Below are 17688 nucleotides of genomic sequence, written 5' to 3'. Positions count from 1 at the left end.
GAAAGTCAGCTCATCTTTCCTGCTACTGACAGAAACTTCAAGTGAGACACTGTCTGAGTCCTTTTAAAGGCTACAGAGGCCACGACTGAGGCCCGCTGGAGACCAGCTCTGACTGTGGAAATGACTTGTTACAATTTGGGGTTTCTGTTCAGTCATCAACCTTTGTCCCCATTCTCTGCTCCCATTCGCAATTCCCCAAACTCACACTATTGGCAATTTAGTGTCATCTGTCTGGAATGTGTTTCAAAATTTGATAGCAAATTGGACAGAATCCGGAGATCTTCTTTGAAGGACTCTTGGAAATGGTTCAAATGACCCTAAATTGCATTTTATACCAAAATGATAGATTGTTTCTTTTCAGATGTGGATTCGTGAAACGTTTTTGTGGGTCACCTCATGAGGAAGGAACATGCTTACCAAATTATTTTTTGCTGAGTGAAGCAGACTTTTGTGGCTACAAATTTTCTTGTTTTCTGGCATGCGCCGCTAAACATGAGTGTCATGTCTACCAAATTTCATGTTCATTGGAACTGGCTTCACCCCCCCCCCCCCCCCCCCCCCCCCGTACACACACACACACACACACACACACACACACAATTCAAAGACCACAAGAGCCAGCCAAAATACCATTAAAACAACTGCTTGAAACCAAAATGGCCTGTTTTTTTTTTATTGTTTTTATTTTTACATGTATCTTTCTTTTTTGTGGGTCTACTCATAATATTCATGCCTACAAAATTTCATGTTGCCAAATGAATTTGACGGTAAAATTTCCCCAAAAGAATTCTTCCATAATTGGTCGCTGTCGAACAAATTACGGAAAAATTTGCACGTTTTTATCAGAGAAAAATGTGTCATGTATGTGAGAGTCCTCCAAAAAGTGACATCTGTGGCCTAAAAATAATGACTGGCCCTAATAAATAATAATCTGCTATCATGAGCTGTAGTCGTGACAGAGCCGCTTTGGTTTTGACAGGCTTCGCCATCCACTGGATGAGAGCCTCAACTCGAAGCCTCGCCTAATGAAACGCGAAGCGGCGGCGGCGCGCTTTCATCTCCCACCCTGACACGGTGTAAATAAACACACTTTAAGTCTGACATGCATATGGATGAGATGGAAGATAATTTGATCCCTTTGAGCGCTTCCTTGTCAGCGTCAGCATTCCTTCCTCTTCTTCTTTTTTTAATGCGTTTGTGTGTTTTCCACAACAAAAGTTTCCTTCCCTCTTGTCTCGTTAGTGCCACATCACATCTCGCGTGACATTTACCGTGTTCCCTTTCAACGGGAATCTGCCATTTCACACGAAGGTATCACTCGGAGCACGGTCGGGCTCTTGCGACTCGAAAGAGGAATGAAAGCACTGTGTCGCTGACAATTTCACATCACAGACGTATGGAAATGACCAAAGGCGAGTGACGGATGATCAGGCGTTTGTTGTCTGATGTTGTCTCAAAGCTGCTGCATCTTCTTCTTCTTCTTCTTGGTCCTTTGCAACCCAAATCAGGAAGATCAGCAAACGCTGTCGAAAAGCACAAAGGATGTTTGCATCTTTGTTTAAAAGCCCAACATGACATTTTGACGATGTCTTTTTTGCATTTTCGACATAAAAAAAAAAACGTAATGCCGGGCCATGCATCTGGTGCCTGGCTGCTTACCAAATTCAATCAGTTTCTCGATACCACAAGTGGCAAACCACCACTGCCTTGGTAGAAAATCTCTGGGACACCTTTGTCTTTGAGAATCTTTGGAAATTGCCAAAATGATCCGACAGTGCAATGACAACTCCAAATCTTTCAAATTTAGCATCGTCCGTCTTCCACTTTCATCTTTATTTCTGTAGTTGTCCCTGGGGGACAGTTGGTTCTGCAGCAGAGAGCAAAAACAGTCTAGTACAGAAAATGACCGGGGGGGCTAGGGACACTTAAAATACCAGGATGGAATAACACACTTTTTTTTTTCACAAGAATAACACTTTCTTGAAGAAAGAAAGAAAAAATAGCGGTGGTGATGGAAAAAAATAGATAAATAACTTGATTTGACCTGGAAAAAAACAACCAAAACTTTAACCGAGAAAAATATGACTTAATTATACCTATTATTCTTGGGGGGGGGGGGGGGGGTATGTGAATAATGAATAAATATACTTTACAATTGGATTCTAGAAAATACCTTCTTCTGTCCTTGCTGTATATTTTAAAGAATGCAAACCACCCCCAAAATTGCACTACAATCACTTGAGTTGACTCAACTGACACAGATTTGAGTGCACTCTGACGTCACCAGCGACCGCCCCCTGTGATGGGGGACTCCTCGCCCCCTCGCCGCGCCCCCCTCAGATAAGCCCATCTGTGCTGTAGGAAAGTCAGCAAAAAAGTGCGGAAAACTCCGGTGCAAAGGAAGGACTCCTGAGTTTTAGTTTTCTCCACCGCTTTTCGTGTTCTCTCCCGCATGCCCGCAGAAATCGCTTCATTCTCGGTCAAGTAGGGACCGTCGTACCCCGGTGAAGGAGAAGCTCCGTTCGCCGCCCGCGGAGCACTTTTCGCAGACGTTTCACTTCGTTGACTGGAGGTACGCTCCGCTCTTCTGTCAAAATTTCCACCGTGGAATTTGTTTGTGTGTAAAATGTGCTTATTTGTGAACACTTTGCCATCAAAAGCAACTACCCAACGACGTCAAGAAGTGTCCAAAAAGTTTATTTTACGTCTTTATGTGTTATGAGTCAGGCGAGTGCAATTTGGAGCTTGTTGCCAAGTTATGCATCCTTGTTAGTTAAGTAATTATGATATTTGTTATTAATGAGCAATTCCCTTTAAACTTAAGTTCTTTAACAGATGACATTTGGGAACCCCTTCATGCTTTGTCAAACTCACTGGCCACTTGATTAGGTACACTCACCCAATACAATGAGAATAAATGAGTGTGTAATTCTCAACAAAATACAACACGCTAAGTAAAAACTGTGTACATTCATCCATGTCTAAAAATATATATATACACAATAATATACACGGATTACAATACTACAGATCTAATGGAGAATTGTTGTTTTGATAGAACTTTTGCTTTAGGTGTCCTTGAGTAAAGTAGCAGAACCCAACAAAATTTGCTACATTTTTGGGTTGATTTAATACATCAGCCTGTACAGTAGATTTGAAATTATGAACAGTTCCCAAAAGCAGTTAGGCCTCAGGCTTCCGCTAGAAAAGTAAAAATATGTCAAGAAAAGCTCACTAGAATGTCCACAGGTGTGTGTTCATCCCCATTTAACATGAGATTCAATGTGATCGGGTTCATTCCGAACAGCCACATCCCCAGCTGTAAGAGGGTGTGCACACTTGTGCAACCACATTAAGTCATTTTTTTTCACCTGTGTTGTTCAGGGTAAAACATTTTGAAGTTATTTATCTTGGTTTGATGTTTATCTGTCTGTGTGTGGTGGGCGGTGAGGAGAAGTCAGGTGATTTGAGTGTTGCCCCAACAAAAGAAGCTCCTGAACCCAAAACACAGCTTTTCTTTCTGCCTCTCTGTGTTTAAGCGTACAGTGTTCAAACTGCGCCTAATGTTACAGCAGCATTAATATTGCAATCATAGTCTTTAGAAGTAAAAACTCTGTCTCTTTTTGATGATCACCCGCCTATGCTAGTTGACGGTGTTACCTTTGCCGCTGCAGCGCCGCCTCTCCGAGGTTAACGTCAGCGGCTCCACTGGCCCAGACGGAATGGTCAAGTGGGAAGATAAATCACGAGCAAGTGGCTCAAAACGTGTAATATTTGTCATGATCCTCCAAAATGACTTCTCAGGCTGCGCAGCTGGCGCGCGCTGAAAGCCTCTTTTGTCCCGCGACTGTTTGTGCAGCCGCGACGCGCCTCCACACTTGGACGCACCTTGCCATTTTGGCGCATCTCCACGCTTTGCCGCTTCCCGACGCGGTTCGCCGCCTGACAGATAGCGGAGGGTCTGTTGCCACGTTCCCCCACGTGGCACCAAGATGTAAAAAAAAAAAAATAGGCATGGTTTGATATAAGTTCAATTCTGATATGATTACTTTGAGGAGAATAGAAAAGTCCCAGAACGCCATAGACTAATTGAAGTGATGCCACTTAGGAGCCGGCACTGTTTCTGTGTACATCTATATTATACGGCCTCCAGGTGGCCGAAGGGAGTAGCACAATGTCCAGCAAAAATGTGGCAAAAAAATTCATTGACCTTTAACCTAACCGAATTAAGTGTCTGTTTACTGTGTCCAGTAAATCAGATTATTGATTTATTATTGATCTGTTTTTCAGTAGATTTTTACTTGACAATGATATTTTCCTCTAAAGTGAAATTTTGTGCGGCTGGCGCAGCAAAGGAGTGTTAAACTTGTCACAGAGGTGAGCGTTTGAAGGCTCTCCTCGGCGAGAGTGTGTTCATTACCGGTGGCATTTTCCCCCTCTGCTTTTGAAGTGTGCACGACCCTCAATTAACCTCCTCGGTTAATCCCTGCTCACCAATCTAGCGCTTCCCCGGTCGCCTTCTGGGGGGCTCGAGTTCAACCAGCACACCCCTCCCTCCTTCTCTCTTAGAGCTGCTTGACTTTCTCCTCTTTTGTTTGCAGGGCTGACTTCCTGCAAGCAGGCCTCTTGGAGAGGGGAGAGACGGAAAAAGAGGCTTTTCCGTCCACTTCCAAATATTGTCCGTGTATTGGAGGCGGCCAGCTCACGACAATGGCCAGGAGATGCGCCCTCGCCTCGCTGTTGCTTCTCACAACGTTGGACTTGGCATCTGCAGGTACGTCATGATCGAGTCACTGTGCAAGAACGATGACGTTTTCGAGGTTTGAGATCACTACGCCCTCGTACGTGACCGGACTGACAAAATAATGACATAAGAGGAAAGCTCTCATTTGGTGCTGATTAGAAGATATGACTCAATGCGGTTTGAGATTTTTTACTTTGTTGATGCTGCAGAAATTTGAAAGTCATTGGAGGTGAACGTGTTTGACAGAAACGTATTTCATGTTTTGACAGTGAGTGAGTGAAAAGAAAAAAACGACACACGCAACACATCGTAGCTTTGTTTGCCCTTTATAATGATGACATCAATCTGTGGGATTTCCCACACTTTCTCCCGCCGCGCCTTTGTAGATAGCGTATTTGTCAGTTGAGTAAAAGGGGATTTACATGCGAGAAAATGCTGACACGGCAGGGTCGAAGAGCACAGTCAGCGGGGCCGGCGTGCCTCGGCGCGATTTACGACCTCTCGATAAGACGAGGGATGGTCAAGCGGCGGACAAAGATGAACGCGAGGAGGTCGGAACGCTCCCAGTGGTCATGAATAAAAGGCTCGCGATAATGATGTCAGACGTGGCCCGGACCCAAACCGCACTCAGTGGCTTTGAGGAATGTGCGCGTCGTGACCTTGGCTGTACAAAGAGAAGCTTTTTTTTCCTGCTTGAATGAGAAGATCTGTGCTGCGCGCCGTCCATCCGCCGTCACCTCGACCTCATTACGGAGCTTCTTCTTCTAATCACAAGTCGTCTTTGTCTCTGGACAGCGAAGGCTCCATTCAGTCGGGCTCAAACACTTGATGGGTTTCGGGCTGCCTCTTGCGAATTTAATGGCAACATTACTTTGTCTTAACATCCTAATTGTGTATTTTTCATCTAATATGTTTTTTTCTGCCAATTCTTGTGTATTTTAACAAGAAAGGGTCAGTTTTAAAAAGTCGCTTTTGTCCAATACAGCGCACTGGCTTCCTTTCATCTGCTTTCAACGCAGCAATTTGGCGTCCCGTAGGAACGCGTGGCGCGTCTGCGCAAGCGTTTCCCATCTGGCCGCCGGCCGGCCGCCTTGCGTAAGCTAGCCTTTTCTCTCGGAGCAACGCAATCCGCCGTCCCATAACTCTCACTATGGAGCACCTCTCCGCCACGGCACGGCTCTTTGTTGATGGATATATTGTAAACTTTTTGGCCAGACTTTGAGCTTTGCGGGAAAATGAAGTCGTGCGGGAAAGCCGCCAGATATTCAAGCCGGAGCCGCTCGGTGTGGGAATGGAGCCGAGCAGTTTCACTGATCCTTCAAGTCCTGCACAATATGTGACCTGTGGACTATCGTCTTTTACCAGGAAAAAGAATTGATGCTAGCTTATATGATTAAATGCGGTCGCTTCTCTTGCTTGAAATTCATAAACTGAAATAGAAATGAACACCAAATGAATAGAATGAATGCACAGAGGCCTTCAGCAGTCATAAAAAGTCCATTTGTAATCATTTTAGCAACAGAAACCAGGTTTTCAATCTTGTTCTGACCTTCGGAGAAGTAAGAGCTTGGCACTGCGTCATTTCTGAGTAACAATTCTTGGCTCCAAGTAGAAGAAAAACAAAATATCCTCTTAGAGATTTAATCTCCAAATAAAACAAAAAAAGTGCCTTGTGGTCTTTTTTACGAGTTGTGTTTTTAATGATATCATCATCGTCACGTGACAGTAAGAGCACACGCACGACAACGCGCTCGCTTACAAGCTGCTGCGGGGGGAAGGATTTTAACTCCAAAATGTTACATTAGTGATTTCTTTATCAGAATTCTAAGCAAACATAGCATCAAGTCGAGTACAGAGAGAGCAACATGGTCTTAGCTCTGTTTTCTATTACACGCTGGGCAAGATAGCTTCATCGAAATGGCATAGCCTTAGCAAAAGCACTTTGCCTGTTGCGTTTGAAAGGATCCCAATGAATAGTTAACTATTTTCTAAATTGGCTAAACTCACTCGCACGATGGATAGAAATGAGGACTGTCTCTGTAGGAAGTTGCCAGCCCAGTTAGCTTAGCTGGCTAAGTCATGTAGTGCTGAGGGCTCCCGCTATTACCATGTTAGCATTTTGAACAAAAAGTGATTTGATTTATCTTGGCTATTGTAAAACTTCAAGTTGGAGAGTTTGTGAAGTGAAGACAAAGTAAGTCGTCCTCTTTAATATCACACCCGCCAACTCCCTCCCCTTGTTGCAGATTTTTTTCTCTCTTCTTCACGATGTTGAGAAACACAATGGAAAGCTCACAATCGCCAACAGCTGTCTCCCATTACTGACTCTGACTTCACTTATTTGTACGCCCGCTTACTGGAACCATAGACGGAGGGACAGAGCAAGCGAGAGTGAGAGAGGAAAGGGGGTGGGAGTCAGCGGAGGTCCGCAGATTTGCGTAAGCGAGCTCTTAAGAGAAAGGCCGGCGAGATACGAAGACAACCGGGAACAAGATAGCGGTTGATGTTGCAGGCAGAAGAGCGCAGCGGACGTGTCGTGTGATTCGCGACACCTCTCGCCACCTGGCTCATACGACAGAAATAAACACAACACCTTGAAATCATCTAGAGTAAAAAAAATCCCAAGTGTCCATAACCTTGGAAACGCCTTTGTGACACTTGTACTGAACTCACTCACTTTACACCAGTGGTTCTTAACCTGGGTTCGATCGAACCCTAGGGGTTCGGTGAGTCGGCTTCAGGGGTTCGGCAGAGCTGGTATGCTATATTTTTGACGGCTAAATAATCAGTTCAAGATATAAGAACGAAGAAACGGCATGAGCGATTTGAACATTGAACGTCAGTTTACAAACTGGAATTTCACGAGTTTAATATCAATGTCGTGTCTCCTCTCACAGTCATTTACGAGCCGCGATGAGTGCCACTTTGCATAATAGAAATAAACAGAGTGACGAGAAGAATGGGCAGACAAGTAGTCCAAGTGTTATGTGACACGAGGCAGCAGGGGGGCTGGCGTTGGGGCCTCCCTGTCAAGATAAAGTCTTGGCCTGAGTTTGACAATGTAAACAGCCCAAAGCGTTGCGCCTAGCGACGTCTCAACATCTGCTCGCTGGAAGAAACCCCGTCGCCGCTGCTGTCGATTCGAGTGCGGCGACCCATCCAGCCTCCTCCTCCTCCCGCCCACGCCGCAACTCTCCGGTTACAGCGCTTGCACAATCTGAAGCCTCGCGGCGGTCCTCTCCAGATGAGCCTCGGCAACCGCTCGTGGTTTTGGCAGAGACCGGGAAAAGAATCAGACAGAAAGAAAGTTGTTTGCGCTCCAAAAAAGAAAAGAAAGCGGCACACTTTCACCAGACGGACGATCCCTTTGCGAGTTTGCGGTTGCGCAATTAAAGTCGTTAAAATCAGAAAGAGACTGAGGCTCCACTCGGATTTTGTTTGCAGGCCCGCTCAAGATCGTTGGTTGAGCCTTTTTTTTTTTATTATTATTTTATTTTCAAGCAAAGTGGAATTTAGCCGAAGATATTAATTTTTAAAAATGTTCAGTATCTTTTAAGTAGCCTAAGAAACCTGAAGCTACTAATGTCTTCTTTCCCATCTCTATTTTCTTTAACGGTTGACCTTTCATTTCATTTCACTCAAGTTGGGGACTCGCAGCCCTTTTATTGACATAAGCGTGAAGGCTTTTTGTCCCGCCCTTCTTTTCTTTCTCCTGGCGTGTTGGAAACGTGCCAATCTAAACACACCACACACGTCTTTACGAGCGAGGAGGTGCGCGATAGTCAAGACAAACGCCAAGACCTTAGCCTTCACACTTTTTTTAATTTTTATTTTAACAATGCAGATTCCGGACCACTCTAAGAAGTTTTATGATGGCACTTGACCGAGTGGAAGTGTTGCCCTGACAATTTCATTACCTCCGCCAGGGAGGCTAATGCAACTGTAGTGCAGCGTCAGCAGTTTCATGCATCATATGGGATGCCCTCTTTTTTGTTGGCTTCTTTGTGTAACTTTATTGTTTTTAATTGTTTGTGGGCTTTTGTTAACTAACCTATTGCCAGCAAAATTACCACCAAGGTAGCCTAGCATAATACTTTCAGAAATGGAAATTGTCCCCAACATGATTCTCTATTTTTTTTAATGGTTTTTAAATCATTCTTTTCTTGCTAAAGGATTTTATCATGATTGTTTGTTTTAGTTAATTACTTCTTTACACTTAGACTGTAAGGGTAGCATAACAATAGTAATTTTGAAAAAGTTCCCCTTGTTTTCAAATCACAATTCTTCTCCCAGGAACGTTGTTTGTATTGTGTGTGCTTTGCTTGTTTAGCAAGATGACAAGAGCAGCGCAGCATTTGTAGTTTTCCTCCTCTGCAGTGTGATTCACTCTTTCTGTTGGTATCTTAGGATGGAGAAAAAGCGCCTCTCACCATCTGCGATGACGGATGGTGTTTTTGTGTTGCGTCACCCAAACAAAGTGGTCAGGCTCACTTGTGATTGACGAGCCAAGAAAGCGATCGATGACCAACATGAACATGACACTCTTTGTTTTGTAGCAACTGGCGTTAGCTTATTAGCAACAGTGATGTCGTCACCCTGCTGGGGAGAAGAAAAAAAGCAAAGGACCACTTTGTCACTGTACGAGTCATCTAGGAGGTTTGCTAGCTATAGCTCCGATGCTAAGTTAGGTAGCGGTTAGGTGGAAGGGCCCAAAGTCGTAGCTGTGATTTTGTTAGTTGGTGCACATTTCCAACTAGATAGCAGATGCTAATGTTAGCATTTTCTTAAGCCATTTCCCAGTCTCTTCAGATGGCGCCAAAGCAATAAGAGAAGACATTTGTGTTTTTATTGCATAACTAAACCTCTTTGTTTTCTAAAAATGAGACACAGTCATGATGTCACACAAAAAAGAAAATCTTGTGCAGAAAAAGTTGAGAAAAACAAGATTTAGATGGTCATACGTGACTTTATTTACACATGAGGTCTGTCTTATTTGCCTTCGAATGTGTCACTCATTTTAGAAATTACGAGTTCTCTCATCGAGCAAGAGTGCACGCCTGCCCACCTCGCTTCATCCCCTCCCGGCTTCCGTTTCTCCTGTCTGCAGTTTGTTTTACGGCAGATAAATCCTCTTGGCGACGCGAACCTCCTTGCCCCCTTATAAAGGGCTTTGCTGGCTTCCTGGAGAAGCGGCTGCGGGTTCAGGGGTGAGTGAGCAGGGGATAGCAAGGGTTGCTGGTTATTGTGAGCTGGTTAAGAAAATACTTTTTTTAAACGCCTCCCTGTGGCAGGAAAGTGGGCAGGAGATGTTGCATTTTGCGTGGGAACGTTGCCCCGCGGTGCAACAGAAAAGGAGGCCAGAGGATCATTTTAATCCTTTGCGGGAAGTAGAGAGGAGATCTGTTGAACTTTGCAATAATAATTCATATTCACTGTAATTAAAGTGGCCTTATTAAGGATTTTCCCATTTGGACCTGCGCCTTTGGGCCTTAACGTCTACCAGTAGTAGACTTAAACCTTCTTTTCATTCAGGAAAAAGAAATCTGTCCTAAAGTTTAGGGCTATCATGGTACTATACTATGCTGTGCTACATTTTGTTACATTGAAGCAAAACAATCAGGGCGCAGAGTTCAAGGCAAGTTTTTGCTTGCGCAGAGGGAGTGGGAGTGGACCAGCTTTTTGTTCGTGTGTGTACGTGTGCGTTTGTGTTTGTTTATCTTGGGAAATGGCTTTGTGGGAATATCTGACTCGTCCCAAACTGGCACACACCAGCTGACATCACTTCCTGTTTCCAAATCTTGGCCGGGCGCCACCCTGTAGGAAGCGGCGAGTGTTTGGAGTCCATCCTCGGTCCTCTGTGACATCGAGTCAACAAAAAAACAAATCATCAGTACTCACAAAAAATAGATCTGTTATCTCATTTACTCTTGGGTGACGACACTTCTACTTTGCGACCACTACGCTGCGTTACGACCGTTACAAACTTGGCTCTATGCTATCATGACGAAGCTACTACTCTACATGTTTAATTACCACTGAGTTATTGTTAAGGGTCATTGAGTCCATGAAAAATCAAGGTCATTTTTTCATGGTTATGCTGATGCCGCAGCTCTCTATAAGCGGGCCTTCTAAACACACCGACATGGGCTATTGAAGTGCGCTATGTGCCCTAATTAGGATCTCCAGCATCCACTTCCTGTGATCATGGCCGTACAAGCACGTGGTCCTGAATGTACAACAACAAAAGGATATCATTATCATATTTTGCTAAACATAATAATCCTCGTAATACTGCTTTGGTGTACACGCCTGTGTGTGTGTGTATTGCAAATCTCTCCATGTAGGCAGAACCACGAGAATAAACAATCACAGCACTGCAGAAAAAGACAGATGGCCACGGCCTGCGTTAAGGCTAAGAGAAAACAATCACATTGTGTTCTCAGCAAAAATGGAGGATGAGAGATTCTAAAAAAAAAAAAAGCTAGTGAGTGGACTGAAGCACACGCTGGCTCATGCTGGGAGACTTGAACATTGAAACATATTCTCAAATCATTTCCAAATGTTGCAACCTCGGCGTGTTTTAGGTAAAGCGAGCGGGGCCTCTGAGCGCAATGTTGCTGGCTCAAACACAAAATGTCCCCCACCTGACCACAGACCTCGGTTGTTTGTTGCCTCGCTGAAAAATCCCAGCACCTCATTTCTGCGCTAACCGCGATGTCTAAGTGGGTCACGTACAGAGGTCGCGGCACCTTTGCGGCCGACGAGGAGGAAGTGTCACGTCATGTCACATTCAGCGTGAGTTACTGTCACTCTCGGTTCTCACGCTGCAGTCGATACGTAAATAATCTCTTTGCTTATTTGGAAAATGCATGTGTGTCATCACTTGGAAGTTATTTTTTGGGATTGCTTGTTTTTTGTAACATACGTTAGATTGCATTTAATGGGTGGGAGTGTCTGCTGTTTTTTTTTAACAGTCAGCATATTTTCTCGTGCTGGATGGCTTGATTGGCGGTTGGGTTTTTTTGTCTTTACTGTTACCTTATGATTTCTGTTTTCTTTTGTTTTCTTTTTAAATGTACTCCTTTTTTCGCCTTTTGATTTTTTTCTTTGTTTTTGTTGGAATATTTCTATTCATTGTTTTTCCTTTTATTATTTTCAAGTCATTAATTTATATCTGTTTAATTTCATTTTTTTCTCTTGGTTCATGCAGTTTAGCACATATACTAGATCCATTTCATTATTCTGATCCACATTATACAGTCTTGGTTTCAATTCAGCACATTTTTATGGCCTTTTTTTTTTTTTGCGGTGTGAACTCATTGGTGGTAATTGTCAGGTCTCCAAGGTAACAGGTGGCGCTCGAAGCTCAGGTGCAGCAATGAGGAGAAAGTGACGCCTCACTTGCCTCAAGGGAAAATATGACCAAACAGCGCACTTTGGCAATGTTGTGTGTTTATTGCACATTAAACTGCCTGTAAACGTTCAGACTGTGTGACGCTACATTGTGTGAACGAGAAAATATGTCTGGCTTATTTGTTTTTTTTCACTTGACCACACTATTTGCTTCATTTCTGACATAACCCGCCGCAAACTTAATTCTTTGTCTTTTGCGCCATCGCAGGGCCGCTGTTTCGCAGTCCATGCGAGTTGCTGCCGGTGGGCTTGGCCCACCCCGTGCAGGCCATGAGCAAGAGCTTCACAGCCCTGTCAGGCTGCGCCAGCCGAGGCACGAGCGCCCTCCCGCAGGAAGTCCACGTGGTCAACCTGAGAGGCACCATCCCCCTGAGACCCGGCGGCAGCACCCCCGCGGAGGTCAGCCCATTACGTAACTTTTATTTTGTGTGTTGTTGCTTTTTTACGATTGTGAAAAAGCAAATCATTTGGTCACTCTTGTAGAGTAAGGAGAGTCCATTTTTTCCCCCATAACTGAGTGTGCGCTGGCTCGATCCTCCAGTCAGCAGTCATCTTTGCTCAGTGATTGCGTGTGGAAGTGGTGTCTGGCAACGGCTTGGAGATGTCCTCGAGGTGCTTGCGGCTAAGGCCCGGCCCGTTTGGTGAGGAGAAAAAAAAACCTCGTCCGGGCCTCCGGAACACTAAAAACCGCAGTAGCGCGCGACAGAGTGCAGATGGGAATTTGCAAACGCACGCCACACATGCGAGCTTCAGCTGCGACGTGTGCGGCCTCACAGCGAAGACGCCACGGCCGTCAGCAGTTTTGCGCGACGGCCATCAACTTTACGGTCAGAAAGGAAGGGCTGGAACGGAGCCAAACGCACGTGACTGGCAGCTGGCCCGCGCCGCTCATTAGGTGAGAGGCGACACCCCAGCTGCTGGATTTACTGCTCCACTCGCCGTGGCCCAAGAACAACAGCGGCCTCACGCTGGAAATGTGCTCGGCGCTCGACGTGGGGTGACGTGCGCGAACTGCGTTCTGACCCGCTCGCAACCTCCACAAACGGCAACGTAGTAACGCACAAGCAGCTGTTTGCATTCTAGCCAATCCCATCACTCTTTTGATTTAGGTTCTCATCCTTTCAATACTCTAAAGGCCGTCTTGCTAAATGATGCAATACAAAATAGTTAGAATTTCTTAGCATTTTATTCGCTCTCATTCGCCATTTTAATATGGGTCATGTGATTTTCTTATTATCCTGCTAACATATTAGCATTTGATCTGTTCTCGGACCTGAATATATACAAGGCATTATTTTAAATCCCTGTCGAGGTGCCTTGTATTCATCCTGCATGTAGCATCCCTTGGCTGCATTGCTAGCTCATCCTAGTTAACAAATACAGTGATCCCTCGCTACTTCGCGTTTCGTTTATCGCGGCTTCACTAGATCGCGTATTTTTTTTTTCAAATTAAAAAAAACATCTAAAAGTCAAAATAAAACTCCTAAATTGAGGAAACATGTGTCCAACCTTTAGGACAATATAGTTGTTTGTTTACATTCCTTTAGAAGTCCGTTTTCGCGTGTTAGCACGATCACGAATTAGCATCTTTCCGCTAACGCGTTAGCCTGCCCAGTACTTCTTGTTAGTGACCGTACTTCGCGGATTTCACTTATCGTGGGTGGTTTTTGGAACCAATTATCCGCGATAAATGATGGATTACTGTACGTCTTTTTGTATTCCACATATTAATGTCAACAATCAATTGACCGCCTTCATAACTAAAAACATTCCTTTTTGTTATTTTTACACAATATGTGCGTGTGGGTGGTGACCAGACAGTTTTTGCATTGCAACCGCTAAAGGCTCTTTTTGTTTGCAGACTTTATGTCGACTATTTTGAACCTTTTATAGACGCTGCAGCAGTGACCGGCTGGAATCAAATCTCTTCTATTTTCTCTGCCCATTGAGTGTTTTTTGCATTTGTCTGCGATCAAAGTAACAGAAGCTGGCCACGTCTGAGGAGCAAGAGCTCCAGATTGTTAAGGACCGCTAAAGCCACTGACTGGTCGCTGCTGGGGCGAAGTCGAATGTTGGCCGTTTCCTCCAATTACTTTTGAACTGAAAAGCTTGTAAACCATCTCAAATTCAAACACATTGAGGGCAAAATAGGTACATGTCTAGAAGGTTTGAGTGTCTCCTTAGTAGCCAATAATTTAAAATAATTTAATGTAGCTGTTTTGTGATTGTTGTGAGCGTCAGTCTTGGCTCTATCGCTGCTTTGATTTTGATAGATTGCTATGTCCTGTGTGTGTTCCGTTGCTGTGGCTTTTTAAAAACGTTGTGAGCAAATGACTGATTTGAATCTGTCTTTGTATTTTAAGGCCATTTGAAAGTGTTTGCGGCTACAGCGTGTACAATCTGACACGTTCCCCCGCTGCTGTTTGTTTGCATTTGCAGCTAAGCATGCTGATTAGCATCAGGCAGCAGGTTAGCGTCAAGAATGTGGGCGGAGTCAGCGATAACGCCCCTCTTGCTCCTCCAGCCACCCGGAAAGAACCAAGATCCAGACAGACAAGATTGGTTGTCGGCTGCAGCAGACATTTTTCGTTTTTTTGCAGTAGACTAAATATCGTGAACCCGCTCCGATACGCAAACTCACCTGCTTGAAATCTCTTTGCTGAAAAACCACAAGATGGCGCCAAACAGTACTGCTCTTTCTAAGCCGCCATTTTTAATGTAGTGTTCTGGCATTAAAGTTTGGAGACATTTTCAATTTGAATTAACAAATGCGATTCTAGACATGGCGGCTCGGTGGCGCACTGGGTAGCACGTCCGCCTCACAGTTAGGAGGGTGCGGGTTCGATTCCACCTCCGGCCCTCCCTGTGCGGAGTTTGCATGTTCTCCCCGAGCACGCGTGGGTTTTCTCCGGGCACTCTGGTTTCCTCCCACATCCCAAAAACATGCTTGGTAGGCCGATTGATCACTCCAAATTGTCCCTAGGTGTGAGTGCGAGTGCGAATGGTTGTTTGTCTCTGTGTGCCCTGCGATTGGCTGGCAACCGGTTCAGGGTGTCCCCCGCCTACTGCCCGATGCCGGCTGGGATAGGCTCCAGCACGCCCGCGACCCCCGTGGGGATTAAGCGGTTCAGAAAATGGATGGATGGATGGATTCTAGACATTTTGGGTTGGGCATCTCTTTTTTAATGACAAAAAGCTACTTGATGATTCTACTGTCCACTTATTTTTTCCGCCTCCCTTCATTTGCCCTCTGGTGTCTCCTTAAATGTTGAAAAACATTCAAGCATACTTTAAGGCTTAAAGTATGCTTGAATTGGCCGCTCCCACTCAATCATCAGTGGATAGTGGGGAAACTCCCTTTTCCCGCAAGTGGCCGCCACAACAATAAGTTGTGAAATTCCTGTTTTTACCAACAAAACAACGTTAACAAACATGAATGACATTTTTACTGCAAATGGAGTCCGAAAACCTCATGTCGTCCTCCTAAGGATTGTACTTCCTGTTTTTGTTCCCATTCCATTTGGCTTCTCATTGAGCAACTTCTTGTAAACAAAGAACTTTAATTTGGTTCTCATGTGACGAATGTGGTTTAACTTTGTTAGATTCTCACACTAGCTGCCATCTGTGTGTCACTTGTTTTACGCTTGTGCAGGATGCGTGTGTGAAACTGTACAGCTCGCGCTATTTTGCAAGGTCTCGGTGCGAAAGGCGTTTGAATTGTGTTTACAAAGCGCCAGCACCACTGGCGGGATGTGGAGCGAGTTGATTATCCGGCTCACAGCTGTCGCTCCCCCCACCCCCCTCCCCTCAAGAGGAATTTCAATTTGCGTAACGCGATCGGTCTAGACGCGACCCGGGGCACGACACTCAAAGTCTCCCGCTCATTTACACCAATGCAAACCGATCGGGCAGCAGCGATAGCAGAAGCTCCCCAGCTGCTGACCACGTTTAGTTTGAGTTCAACTTTTCGTGGACAAAGGATTTTTATTTCGTGGGACTGCGATGTTGAATAATGCGATTGCTTTTAACTTTTTTTTTTTTTTATATCGTGCATTTTATGCACAAGGTACACAATGTGCTTCACATCATTAAAAGAACAATGTTTAAAAGGCATTGGTGGTTTGCTACTTCCCGTTTTGGCCTCTCAGCTGGTGTTTAACAACTTTTGTGAAGAAATAACTTTCCCATTTGCATCTTCAACTGAAACTCTTTCAGGAGGTCAGCAAAACTGCATGCATTACATGCTCCAAAATGAAAACGTTCAAGGGACCCATGTCCATGTATCTTTTTGCTAAACTCTCCCAATGTTAACTGGTTAGCTTTGGTTTGTGTGGGGGGGTATTTTTGTGCCTGTTAGCTGCCATTAGTGTTTGATGCAATCAAGCGGGTCTCCTCCTGGCACTTTGCGGTCGGTCATTTGTAGCTCCACTTGGAACACACAATGGCTCCTCTCAGCTCTTTTGTTGATGTCATTCAGGTGATTCACATCTCTGCCTTTTCTGTCTGCTCCTCCAAAACTTTTCATCTGCTCTCTCTTGCCTGGCGATGCTATCTGACGCTTGTTGTTTGCTTTTGTTGTTGCCCTCCGAGGACCAATGAGAGGGTTTTTCCACCGTCGGCAGTGGGTAGGGGGGAGGGAGGGAAGGAGGTTTCAAAATATGTACACACACACACACAAGCATCAAGTCTCTTATCTTGCTTGTTTGGAGCCTGTCTCGGTTTGCTTTAAAGATAGTTTAGATGTTTATTTTCCCTCAATGAAACTTTTACTGATAATTTGGGGGGCTTTTTGTGCCGCTAATTAGGCTTTAATTGCCTCATTTTTTTGTGGTCACGTGACTCTAAGTATGTCATATATTTTTAGTAATGGTCATTGTAGTTGTAGTGGTAATCCTAGAACTAGTGTTTGTCGACATACATAAATCTCTGGCCAGCAAAAGTTACGCAACTTGTGATGGCCCTTTGTTTTTCTCATCTTACAAGCAGACAGTGAAAAGCGCCTTTGAGTATCAAAACAAAACAAAGCAAAACATGAAAGCTGCAGTAGAGCAAACAGAGACAAAAGCAAGCAAAGCAAATCCCGTCTGATCATAATAAATAAACCTAATGAGCCTCTTTTGTGTGTAGGTGGAGCTGCACCTGAAGCCCATCCAGTCTCTGCTGCGCCACCAGAAGCCTCTAGTCTTGGTCCTCAACTCCCCGGCGGCCCTCGTGTGGAAGGTGAAGACGGAGAGCCTCGCCCCGGGCATCAGGCGCACCTTTCACGTGAGTTGAGCTTCCCCAAAGATGGCAACTTATCTCCTCCCATGCCTTGTAATCGATGTGTTTTTTTTTTTGGCGAGAGCGGCCAGCTAGCTATCATTGGGCATCAACGCCGAATAGGCAACGACGGACGAAATACAGTCGGTGGCCATCTTTGATAGGCACAACGGGTCATCTCTGTCTTTTTAGCTTGTTTTACTCCAGGTTACATATTCAAGATGTGTATTTGAATTATTTTACAAATGAATGCTGTTGAGCCGCTCACAGTG

At 44.8% G+C, this 17688-nt stretch overlaps 1 protein-coding gene and 1 long non-coding RNA gene across 2 annotated transcripts in view; one reads left to right on the top strand and one right to left on the bottom strand.

Annotated features, from left to right (window-relative positions):
- Positions 1-598: 598 nt before the first annotated feature.
- Positions 599-3924, bottom strand: LOC125968607 (uncharacterized). Its single transcript, XR_007481339.2, has 3 exons — positions 3661-3924; positions 1660-1867; positions 599-1523 (listed from the first exon to the last, which is right to left on the bottom strand). It is a non-coding gene; the product is annotated as an uncharacterized lncRNA (long non-coding RNA).
- tgfbr3 (transforming growth factor, beta receptor III) overlaps positions 2329-17688 on the top strand; it is a 28609-nt gene continuing 13249 nt past the window's right edge. The window contains exons 1-4 of the mRNA XM_049719849.2: positions 2329-2572; positions 4602-4774; positions 12366-12556; positions 17285-17422. Of these exons, the coding sequence (XP_049575806.1) occupies positions 4711-4774; positions 12366-12556; positions 17285-17422 (393 nt within the window). The 5' untranslated portion in view covers positions 2329-2572; positions 4602-4710. The remainder of the gene's footprint in view (positions 2573-4601; positions 4775-12365; positions 12557-17284; positions 17423-17688) is intronic.

Source organism: Syngnathus scovelli, chromosome 10, assembly GCF_024217435.2.
Source record: "Syngnathus scovelli strain Florida chromosome 10, RoL_Ssco_1.2, whole genome shotgun sequence".
Lineage (NCBI taxonomy): Eukaryota > Metazoa > Chordata > Actinopteri > Syngnathiformes > Syngnathidae > Syngnathus > Syngnathus scovelli.
This window is presented reverse-complemented; position numbering and strand designations above follow the sequence as displayed.